General features: G+C 36.9%; 1 protein-coding gene and 1 long non-coding RNA gene across 26 annotated transcripts in view; one reads left to right on the top strand and one right to left on the bottom strand.

The window, feature by feature from the left end:
- The window catches only part of LOC309665210, a 402,660-nt gene extending 400,531 nt beyond the window's left edge, over positions 1–2,129 (top strand). The window contains exon 2 of the long non-coding RNA XR_014266271.1: positions 1,636–2,129. This is a non-coding gene — a long non-coding RNA (uncharacterized lncRNA). The remainder of the gene's footprint in view (positions 1–1,635) is intronic.
- Positions 1–12,310, bottom strand: part of CEP170 (centrosomal protein 170) — a 144,357-nt gene that overhangs the window by 90,532 nt on the left and 41,515 nt on the right. For 14 of the 25 annotated variants that reach the window (XM_082469971.1, XM_082469960.1, XM_082469962.1 and 11 more), the window contains one exon: positions 12,126–12,234. The exons of the other annotated variants lie outside the window; for them this stretch is intronic. In XM_082469971.1, the coding sequence (XP_082326097.1) occupies positions 12,126–12,234 (109 nt within the window). The remainder of the gene's footprint in view (positions 1–12,125; positions 12,235–12,310) is intronic. 25 annotated transcript variants of the gene reach the window in all.

Below are 12,310 nucleotides of genomic sequence, written 5' to 3'. Positions count from 1 at the left end.
GTACTATTACCCCCACTTCTCTACAGCTTGCCTGAAAAACCATCTATTATGGCAAATTAGACTGCTGCAAAACACCTAAAAGTTACTTAAACTTAAGTAAGTTACTTAAACTTTGTTTTGGTTTTTATTGTCATGTTTAAACTGTCACTCTGTTTAAATTAATGAAATACTAAATTCAGTTATTAGGGTGATAAGAAGCAAATGAAGCACGATTACAAAAATAATTTCTCCTAACTGTGGATTTATCAAGTTGAATTAGTCTAAGGAAGAAAAAACATCTCTACATGTTGTAAGGCAAGTGAGAGTTCAAGTATATGCAACCTCTAAATAAATAGTGACTAGACTACCATAAATAATCTCTCTGTGAGCAAGAGAATACAGAGAAAGGGCAGAAGTTCTTAGAAGAGAGTGTGATGAAATTCAAGGGGAAAAAATCTAAATGAGACTTGAGGAAAAGAAATCAGAAAGGAAAGTGAAAATTTACTGTTAGATATGGAGAAAAAAAATCAAATGGCTGCTCATAAAGTCAGGGAATGGCAGCTTTTGAGGGAAGTCTACATGGCTCAGAGATATGGAGAAAAAACTGAGGAGGAAATAATTTGAAGCGGCCAATTCCCTAAGTTTACAACTTGATAGAAACCTGGAATATTCTGAATCTGACATGCACCCTGCCCTCAAATCGTTTATGGGGGTAGATAATACAAGAAAACCTACTACTAAACGTAGAGCACACTTAAGAAAATGAGAGTTCACTGAGATGCCACTACAGCTTTGGAGATTGAGGAGTGAAGGAGTGGGCATGTTATATGGAACCAGAAAAAGCATCTTTTTTCTTTGTTTAATAAAGACCTTAATAACTTTTTGAGAAGACTAGTCTTATGAACTCAAGGCAAGGGATATCATCAGTTTAGAAATCACAGGGCAAGTCACTGCATTTGTGTAACTCTTCAAAAAATAACAGCCAATGAAAGCAAATAAAAATGCCTGTTCTTATTTATCAAATGTATTCAAGGTATCAGTGTGTTTCTGTACCCATCACAGAAACTAAGCAGGAAACCAAGATTATAGAATATAATATGTCAAGTAAGTGGTCAAGAAAAACTGAGGGAATAAAAAAGATTTGTTATTCTCATCTAACCACACAAGCATTAAACCATTTTCATTTCCAGATAAATTCACACTTCCTCTAGATTAAACTGAGCTAGGAGAAAGTGCATTGCAACTTAATTTTCACAACCCATTTGAGCTTTTCAATAAAAATTTAATAATCTCTCAGAAACATACAATTTAAACCCTGACAAAGACAGCTAACTTCATCAAATTTCTAATACTAATGGAAAAACCTTATCTGGTCCAGGTTTAAATCAAAAGATAGTCAATTTTGACCAGATCTCTTATTTGTTCCACCTTATGCCTTTGGTAAGAATGCAAGACTCGGGCTTCCCTGGTGGTGCAGTGGTTGAGAATCTGCCTGCCAATGCAGGGGACACGGGTTCGAGCCCCGGTCTGGGAAGATCCCACATGCCGCAGAGCGACTAGGCCCGTGAGCCACAACTACTGAGCCTGCGCGTCTGGAGCCTGTGCTCCGCAACAAGAGAGGCCGCGACAGTGAGAGGCCCGTGCACCGCAATGAAGAGTGGCCCCCGCTCGCCACAACTAGAGAGGGCCCTCGCACAGAAACGAAGACCCAACACAGCCAAAATAAATAAATAAATAAATTTAAAAAAAAATTTAAAAAAAAAAAAAGTCCCTAATGGTGGGACTTCCCTGGTGGCGCAGTAGTTAAGAATCCGCCTGCCAATGCAGGGAACACGGGTTCGAGCCCTGATCCGGGAAGATCCCACATGCCGTGAAGCAATGAAGCCCATGCACCACAACTACTGAGCCTGCGCTCTAGAGCCCATGAGCCACAACTGCTGAGCCCGTGTGCCACAACTACTGAAGCCTGCGTGCCTAGAGCCCGTGCTCCACAACAAGAGAAGCCACCACAATGAGAGGCCCACGCACCGCAACAAAGAGTATCCCCTGCTCACAGCAACTAGAGAAAGCCCATGCACAGCAACAAAGACCCAAAGCAGCCAAAAAAAATAAATAAAATAAATTTATTAAAAAAAAAAAAAAAAAAAGAATGCAAGACTCTCTAGTCACTATCCCCTTATAGTCCTTTCCCCCACAAGAGCCTATGCCTCTTCCCTCATAAGTTTTACTTTCTACAAAGACCCTCTTCCCAAGGCTTTTACACTACACTCTTGAGAATCCTCCTTACATGAAACGCCTCTTCATTCTCAAGCTCTTAGGGTTATCTCCTACTTCCTTCCTTTAAAATCTGGCTTTCCCCCTGAGAACACTATTTCCACGACATTCCTTTAAAGTGGATGATATCCTCCTAAATCCAATATTCTGTTGAGTTCAGAGATGCAGTCTGAACTGCAGTCGTCCAGTCTACTATTGTGGCTTCTAGACCATTACTTTCCCCCTCCGATGAAAAAAACTTTTTACTTTTCTGAAGTTCTTGTTATCCACCTATATATAAATATAAGTATAAATAAATATACATACACACTATATATTTACACACACACACACACACACACTCACACTCACCTCCCAGGTTGCTGCAATCATTTGCAGTCATTCTAACTTTTTGACTTAAATTTTGGGGTATTGGTAAATTCAAATTCCTACTTCTTCATGGTTGATTTTAAATGTCTCTGTAGATAACCCATATAAAAATCTAGCCTTCTCTACTCCCACAACCAAAATCCTTACCATATCTTGTCATACCACTCCCATTGCTAAACTTTATCATGCGAAATTGATTCCACCTATGGAATCTAAGCCGTAGTATTTCTCTGTGACTACATTCTCCTATTCTTCCAGTTTTCTCAATTATTTACAATAATTTACTAGTATATTACCTAAGTCCTTTGACAACCGCAAGACATCTAATATTCTGACCCCTTCCTTTTCTCCCAAGCAACCACATCCTATAACTCTGACTTTACTTCCTTCTCTATATAACCTAGATTCCCCCCTGGCTTCAACTGTTCCCTTTATGCTGCTAATCCCCAAATCTCTACCTTCTTCATGGACTACTCTGCTCAGCTTCATATATTTATTTCCAGTTTTCTGTTTAATATCTCAATCTGGGTATCCCTCAGGAACCTCAAACTCATTATCTTGTTCCCCAAAAGTACACCTCCTGAACCGCTACTTCATCTATTTCCATGCCAGAAAGGCTAGGTCTTACATTCTTTTTCTCTCCCTCGTTCATTATATATAACTAGAAAGCACAGCCTTCTATTTTCAATCTCTCTCCTGTTCTGTCTTCTGTTCTTCATTTTAAATGATACTCTCTTCCTTACAACTTAACCGTCTCTTCCTAGATTATTATAATCATCTAACTGCTTATACCAATTCCAATCTCTAATCCTGAGCAGTAATATAGAATAGTAGTTTAAAGCACAGGTGTTGGAGTCAAAAAGAACTGGTCCAGCCACTTGCCAGTTGTGAGACCTTGGTAAAATTACTAATCTTTGTATAATCATTCTACAAAAAGGTATACCTAGCTCACAGATTTTTTTTGTGAGGATTAAATGCATGCAAAGCATCTGAAAAGGAAATATTGCTCTGCTTAAAAACTCCTCAATCCTCTTACTGGCTAAGGTAAGATACACCAAGTCTTTAATATAGTACACAAGGCCTTCCAAGATCTGGCCTCTTCTAATGCCCAAGTATTAATCTCTCAAAACGTTTGCCTTCACATCTTATATACAAACTACAAGGAACTATTTTAATTTACCTAAATAGACACTGAATGCCATGCTATCTTCAGTACCACGCACTCAACCACACTCTAACCTTCCAGAAACCATTTATTCATCTTTTAAGATAATTCAGCTAAAGCAATCTCCTCCAGAAGTCTTTCCAGATTTCACATTCCCACATTTCCTTGCAGGCAGAAATGACCAATCTCTTTTTTCTGTACCCCATACCAACTCCCATCACTGTCCTGTATCATACTGTTTATACCCACTTATTTACATACACATATCCTTCTACTAGACTCTAAGTCTTAAAAGACAGAGAGACCCTATCTGTATACACATTGATACCTCAGCCTACACATAGTATATGTTTAAAAAGGTTTGATGGAAAGAAAATCCATGCTATTTGGCCAATCTCATTTCATAAAGAATGGAGGTAGAAAAGTTTTCTTATGTATAAAATAGCAAAAGTATTGAAGTTACAAAGTTCAGACCAAATTTTAAGAAGCCTACAAACCAGGTGGCTTAAAACAACAGAACCAAACCAAAACAAACAAACAAAAAATTGTGGCTCTCAGATGATTATAAAACCAGAAAATTTTGGAAAATAAGAGTAACAAAATGAAGCAATAATACTTTTTTTAGAAAGAAATACTTCCTTTCCTGCAACAAACAAAGAAGAAAAAGTCTGCCATCAAATAAAATCAAAACATAAAAAACAATTTCAGGCTGGGCACAACAATAAAGCAGCAAAGACTCACACTGCCTAATTTCTAACTAAAAACTAACATATGAAATGGTACAAATGGTTACCTGATATGTGTCATACATGCTTTGGATATGAAATGGCTGTTACTTCTCTTTCCTACTAAAAATATGAGAGAAAAAGACACAGATACATGGATACATATGTTAAGAAAAAACTAAAAAGAGAAAGATTGCCACTGTATGTCTCATCATTTAAAAATTTTAAAAGGGGGGCTTCCCTGGTGGCGCAATGGTTAAGAATCTACCTGCCAATGCAGGGGACACAGGTTCGAGTCCTGGTCCGGGAAGATCCCACATGCCTCAGAGCAACTAAGCCCGTGTGCCACAACTACTGAGTCTGCGCTCTAGAGCCCGTGAGCCACAACTACTGAGCCCACGAGCCACAACTACAGAAGCCCGCGCGCCTAGAGCCAGTCCTGTGCAACAAGAGAAGCCACCGCAATGAGGAGCCCACACACCGCAACAAAGAGTAGCCCCTGCTCGCCGCAACTAGAGAATGCCCGCGCACAGCAACGAAGACCTAACACAGCCAAAAATAAATAAATAATTAAAAAAAAATTTTTTAAAGATAGTGTAGCTGAAAGACTCTTTAAAAGTCCAGTTGCGTTTTTACAATCATAATAATAAACAGTGATTTATCCTTTGCTATGTGCTCCAAAGGATAGATGAAAATTACTAACCTGTGATCTTCAAAACGCATTCTGTCGTTAATACATCATACAAAAATTAAAATACTAAAACAGTGAGTCAAATATAATTTTATTATATTTTCTATTATGCATTAGGAAAACTATTTAATTAGTATGATGATGATTCTGCAAATCGAGTAAAATTCATGCACTTGGTACAATTAAAAAAATTTATGAAGATAAAATTAGAATTTAGATATGAACTTTTTTCAAAATGCAACTCAACTTGTATATAGAGGAATCCAATATATTGTAATAAAACACAGTGACTAAGTATTTCTGAATCTTAATTTTATCATCTGTAGAATGGAGGTAATTATATCTTTAAGAAATTCTTGAGGAACAACTGAACCAACATAAATGAACACTGAGAACAAGAGAAAGTATTATTCAACTGCATGGTACTTTTAATAGTAGTAATATTGTGTGTCACTCAAAACAAAGACAGTATAATCTTTACCCAATAATTATACATTATACCTTTCATTCACGGCTCTCTAAGATTTATATTACATAATATGTCTTATGGAACATAGCATCGCATAATCATCTTTCTATAGCAAGACAAACAAGCAGAGCAAGTTCATTAATTTGCTAAAGCCTTCCAACGTAAGTGGCAGAAACAAAACTCAAATTCCAGAATCCCGTGTTTAATCGCCTACTCCTTAATATCCAAGCACATTTTCTTCTCAATGACCACATTCTTTAGACTACCTTTTTTGGAATGAGATGAAATAACAGCAACAAAAAATTCAAAACATTTTTTTGGTCATAATTAACAAAAAAATGTAATTGTAATCAAACAGAGCATATGACCTCATGGATCATTTGTTTCCGTTTTGCAGTGGGTTTTAAGCTACATTATCATCAAAGTATGTTTACAACGCTGGTAAATCTATTTATAGTTGAAATCTTTACAGGTAAGAAACTACTGAAAATTATTCAGAGGCAGAGATTCTAAAACCTAACAACTAACCAGTTGTTTCCTGTATGTTAAAAATAAAGGGTTTTAAACCATAAATGCTAAATTAGGTTAACAAAATTTAAAAGATCTTTTATTTACTCATTAAAAAGCAAACAAACAGTAATTATTTGTATTTCTAACCATTTTAATTATCACAGCAACTGATCTAACCAATGTAGAACCATTTCATCTACATAACGCCTTAAAATGAAATCATAACTTCATCAACTCTAGAGCTCCAAGTTTTCAAAACAAATATATTTCACTAATATTTATATACTTGTAAGTCTCCACTTCTCCATACGTGAGCTTAGTTCACTTTTCAGAAATAACATAAAAAGAACAGTAAGTTTTAACTAATCCATTTATTTTACTAATATTCTATGAAAGACTACACCATTTATTTATTTTATTTTACTTTATAAGGCTTTGCCTTTTTTTTTCAACATCTTTATTGGAGTATAATTGCTTTACAGTGGTGTGTTAATTTCTGCTTTATAACAAAGTGAATCAGCTATACATATACACATATCCCCATATCTCTTCCCTCTTGCGTCTCCCGCCCTCCCACACTCCCTATCCCACCCCTCTAGGTGGTCACAAAGCACCGAGCTGATCTCCCTGTGTTATACGGCTGCTTCCCACTAGCTATCTCTTTTGCATTTGGTAGTGTATATATGTCCATGCCACTCTCTCACTTTGTACCACCTTACCCTTCCCCCTCGCTGTATCCTCAAGTCCATTCTCTAGTAGGTCTGTGTCTTTATTCCCATCTTGCCCCTAGGTTCTTCATGACCATTTTTTTTTTTTAGATTCCATGTATATGTGTTAGCATACAGTATTTGTTTTTCTCTGACTTACTTCACTCTGTATGACAGACTCTAGGTCCATCCACCTCACTACAAATAACTCCATTTCGTTTCTTTTTATGACTGAGTAATATTCCATTGTATATTTGTGCCACATCTTCCTTATCCATTCATCTGTTGATGGACACTTAGCTTGCTTCCATGTCCTGGCTATTGCAAATAGAGCTGCAATGAACATTGTGGTACATGACTCTTTTTGAATGATGGTTTTCTCAGGGTATATGCCCAGTAGTGGGATTGCTGGGTCATATGGTAGTTCTAATTTTAGTTTTTTAAGGAACCTCCATACTGTTCTCCATAGTGGCTGTGTCAATTGACATTCCCAACAACATGGCAAGAGGGTTCCCTTTTCTCCACACCCTCTCCAGCATTTATTGTTTGTAGATTTTTTGATGATGGCCATTCTGACCAGTGTGAGGTGATACCTCATTGTAGTTTTGATTTCAAGTTCTCTAATGATTAATGATTTTGAGCATTCCTTCATGTGCTTGTTGGCAATCTATATATCTTCTTTGGAGAAGTGTCTATTTTGGTCTTCTGCCCGTTTTTGGATTGGGTTGTTTGTTTCTTTGATATGGAGCTGTGTGAGCTGCTTGTATATTTTGGAGATAATGCTTTGTCAGTTGCTTCATTTGCAAATATTTTCTCCCATTCTGAGGGTTGTCTTTTCGTCTTGTTTATGTCTTCCTTAGCTGTGCAAAAGCTTTTACGTTTCATTAGGTCCCATTTGTTTATTTTTCTTTTTAATTTCCATTTCTCTAGGAGCTGGGTCAAAAAGGATCTTGCTGTGATTTATGTCATAGAGTGTTCTGCCTATGTTTTCCTCTAACAGTTTGATAGTGTCTGGCCTTACATTTAGGTCTTTAATACATTTTGAGTTTATTTTTGTGTATGGTGTTAGGGAGTGTTCTAATCTCATTCTTTTACATGGAGCTGTACAGTTTTCCCAGCACCACTTATTGAAGAGGCTGTCTTTTCTCCACTGTATATTCTTGCCTCCTTTATCAAAGATAAGGTGACCATATGTGTGTGGGTTTATCTCTGGGCTTTCTATCCTGGTCCATTGATCTGTTATTTCTGTTTTTGTGCCATACCACACTGTCTTGATTACTGTAGCTTTGTAGTATAGTCTGAAGTCAGGGAGCCTGATTCCTCCAGCTCCGTTTTTCTTTCTCAAGATTGCTTTGGCTATTTGGGGTCTTTTGTGTTTCCATACAAATTGTGAAATTTTTTGTCTGGTTCTGTGAAAAATGCCATTGGTAGTTTGATAGGGATTGCACTGAATCTGTAGATTGCTTTGGGTAGTAGAGTCATTTTCACAATGTTGATTCCTCCAATCCAAGAATATGGTATATCTCTCAATCTGTTTGTATCATCTTTAATTTCTTTCATCAGTGTCTTATAATTTTCTGCATACAGGTCTTTTGTCTCCTTAGGTAGGATTATTCCTAGATATTTTATTCTTTTTGTTGCAATGGTAAATGTGACTGTTTTCTTAACTTCACTTTCAGATTTTTCATCATTAGTGTATAGGAATGCAAGAGATTTCTGTGCATTAATTTGGTATCCTGCAACTTTACCAAATTCATTGATTAGCTCTAGTAGTTTTCTGATAGCATCTTTAGGATTCTCTATGTATACTATCATGTCATCTGCAAACAGTGATAGCTTTACTTCTTTTTTTCCAATTTGGATTCCTTTTATTTCTTTTTCTTCTCTGATTGCTGTGGCTAAAACTTCCAAAACTATGTTGAATAATACTGGTAAGAGTGGGCAATCTTGTAATGTTCCTGATCTTAGTGGAAATGGTTTCCGTTTTTCACCATTGAGGATGATGGTGGCTGTGGGATTGTCATATATAGCCTTTATTATGTTGAGGTAAGTTCCCTCTATGCCTACTTTCTGGAGGGTTTTTATCATACATGGGTGTTGAATTCTGTCAAAAGCTTTCTCTGCATCTATTGAGATGATCATATGGTTTTTCTCCTTCAATTTATTAATATGATGTAACACATTGATTGATTTGTGTATATTGAAGAATCCTTGCATTCCTGGGATAAACCCCACTTGATCATGGTGTATGATCCTTTTAATGTGCTGTTGGATTCTGTTTGCTACTATTTTGTTAAGGATTTTTGCATCTATGTTCATCAATGATATTGGCCTGTAGTTTTCTTTCTTTGTGACATCTTTGTCTGGTTTTGGTATCAGGGTGATGTGGCCTCATAGAATGAGTTTGGGAGTGTTCCACCCTCTACTATATTTTGGAAGAGTTTGAGAAGGATAGGTGTTAGCTCTTCTCTAAATGTTTGATAGAATTCGCCTGTGAAGCCATCTGGTCCTGGGCTTTCGTTTGTTGGAAGATTTTTAATCACAGTTTCAATTTCAGTGCTTGTGATTGATCTGTTCATATTTTCTATTTCTTCCTGGTTCAGTCTCCGAAGGTTGTGCATTTCTAAGAATTTGTCCATTTCTTCCAGGTTGTCCATTTTATTGGCATATAGTTGCTTGTAGTTAGCTCTCATGATCCTTTGTATTTCTGCTATGTCAGTTGTTACTTCTCCTTTTTCATGTCTAATTCTATTGATATGAGTCTTTTCCTTTTTTCTCTTAATGAGTCTGGCTAATGGTTTATCAATTTTGTTTATCTTCCCAAAGCACCAGCTTTTAGCTTTATTGATCTTTGCTATTGTTTCCTTCATTTTTGTTTCATTTATTTCTGATCTGATCTTTATGATTTCTTTCCTTCTGCTAACATTGGGGTTTTTTTGTTCTTCTTTCTGTAATTGCTTTAGGTGTAAGGTTAGGTTGGTTATTTGAGATGTTTCTTGCTTCTTAAGGTAGGATTGTATTGCTATAAACTTCCCTCTTAGAACTGCTTTTGCTGCATCCCATAGGTTTTGGGTCGTCGTGTTTTCAATGTCATTTGTTTCTAGGTATTTTTTGATTTCCTCTTTGATTTCTTCAGTGATCTCTTGGTTATTTAGTAACATATTGTTTAGCCTCCATGTGTTTTTATTTTTTACAGATTTTTTCCTGTAACTGATATCTAGTCTCATAGCGTTGTAGTCAGAAAAGATACTTGATATGATTTCAATTCTCTTAAATTTACCAAGGCTTGATTTGTGACTCACGGTATGATCGATCGTGGAAAATGTTCCATGAGCACTTCAGAAGAAAATGTATTCTGTTGTTTTTGGATGGAATGTCCTATAAATATCAATTAAGTTCATCTTGTTTAATATATCATTTAAAGCTTGGGTTTCCTTGTTTATTTTCATTTTGGATGATCTGTCCATTGGTGAAAGTGGGGTGTTAAAGTTCCCTACTATGACTGTGCTACTGTCGATTTCCCCTTTTATGGCTGTTAGTATTTGCCTTATGTATTCAGGTGCTCCTATGTTGGGTGCATAAATATTTACAATTGTTATATCTTCTTCTTGGATCGATCCCTTGATATTAGGTAGTGTCCTTCTAGTGTCTCTCGTAACAGTCTTTATTTTAAAGTCGATTGTGTGTGACATGAGAATTGCTACACCAGCTTTCTTTTGATTTCCATTTGTATGGAATATCTTTTTCCATCCCCTTACTTTCAGTCTGTATGTGTCCCTAGGTCTGAAGTGGGTCTCTTGTAGACAGCATATATACGGGTCTTGTTTTTGTATCCATTCAGCCAGTCTATGTCTTTTGGTGGGAGCATTTAATCCATTTACATTTAAGGTAATTATCGATATATATGTTCCTATTACCATTTTCTTAATTGTTCTGGGTTTGTTATTGTAGGTCTTTTCCTTCTCCTGTGTTTCCTGCCTAGAGAAGTTTCTTTAGGATTTGTTGTAAAACTGGTTTGGTGGTGCTGAATTCTCTTAGCTTTTGCGTGTGTATAAAGGTTTTAATTTCTCTGGCGAATCTGAATGAGATCCTAGCTGGGTAGAGTAATCTTGGTTGTAGGTTTTTCCCAAATATGTCCTGCCACTCCCTTGTGGCTTGCAGAGTTTCTGCTGAAAGATCAGCTGTTAACGTTATGGGGATTCCCTTGTGTGTTATTTGTTGTTTTTCCCTTGCTGCTTTTAATATTTTTTCTTTGTATTTAATTTTTGATGGTTTGATTAATATGTGTCTTGGCATGTTTCTCCTTGGATTTATCCTGTATGGGACTCTCTGTGCTTTCTGGACTTGATTAACTCTTTCTTTTCCCGTATTAGGGAAGGTTTCAACTAGAATCTCTTCAAATATTTTCTGAGTCCCTTTCTTTTTCTCTTCTTCTTCTGGGACCCCTATAATTCGAATGTTGGTGCATTTAATGTTGTCCCAGAGGTCTCTGAGAGTGCCCTCAGTTCTTTTCATTCTTTTTTCTTTATTCTGCTCTGCATTAGTTATTTCCACTATTTTATCTTCCAGGTCACTTATCCGTTCTTTTGCCTCAGTTATTCTGCTATTGATCCCTTTTAGAGAATTTTTAATTTCATTTATTGTGTGGTTCAAAACTGTTTGTTTGCTCTTTAGTTCTTCTAGGTCCTTGTTAAAACATTTCTTGTATTTTCTCCATTTTATTTCCAAGATTTTGGATCATCTTTACTATCATTATTCTGAATTCTTTTTCAGGTAGACTGCCTATTTCCTCTTCATTTGTTAGGTCTGGTGGGTTTTTACCTTGCTCCTTCATCTGCTGTCTCTCATTTTGCTTACCTTACTGTATTTGGGGTCTCCTTTTCGTAGGCTGCAGGATCATAGTTCCCGTTGTGTTTGGTGTCTGCCCCCAGTGGCTACAGTTATTTCAGTGGGCTGTGTATGCCTCCTGGGGGAGGAGACTAGGGCCTGTGTTCTGGTGGATTAGGCTGGATCTTGCCTTTCTGGTGGGCAGGTCCACGTCTGGTGGTGTGTTTTGGTGTGTCTGTGGCCTTATTATGATTTTAGGCAGCCTCTTGCTAATAGGTGAGGTTGTGTTCCTGTCTTGCTAGTTGTTTGGTATAGGGTGTTCAGCACTGGAGCTTACTGGTCGTTGAGTGGAGCTGGGTCTTGGTGTTGAGATGGAGATCTCTGGGAGATTTTCGCCATTTGACATTACCTGGAGCTGGGAGGTCTCTTGTGGACCAATGTCCTGAACTTGGCTCTCCCACCTCAGAGGCACAGCCCTGACACCTGGGTGGAGCACCAAGAGCTTTTCATCCACACAGCTCAGAATAAAAGGGAGAAAAAATAGAAAGAAAGAAGAAGATAAAATTAAATTAAGTTAAATTGAAAAATTATTAA

Source organism: Balaenoptera physalus (genome assembly GCF_965194825.1).
Source record: "Balaenoptera physalus genome assembly, chromosome: 1".
In the NCBI taxonomy this organism is placed as follows: domain Eukaryota; kingdom Metazoa; phylum Chordata; class Mammalia; order Artiodactyla; family Balaenopteridae; genus Balaenoptera; species Balaenoptera physalus.
The sequence above is the reverse complement of the archived record's forward strand: the minus strand, read 5'-3'. Positions and strand labels throughout refer to the sequence as shown.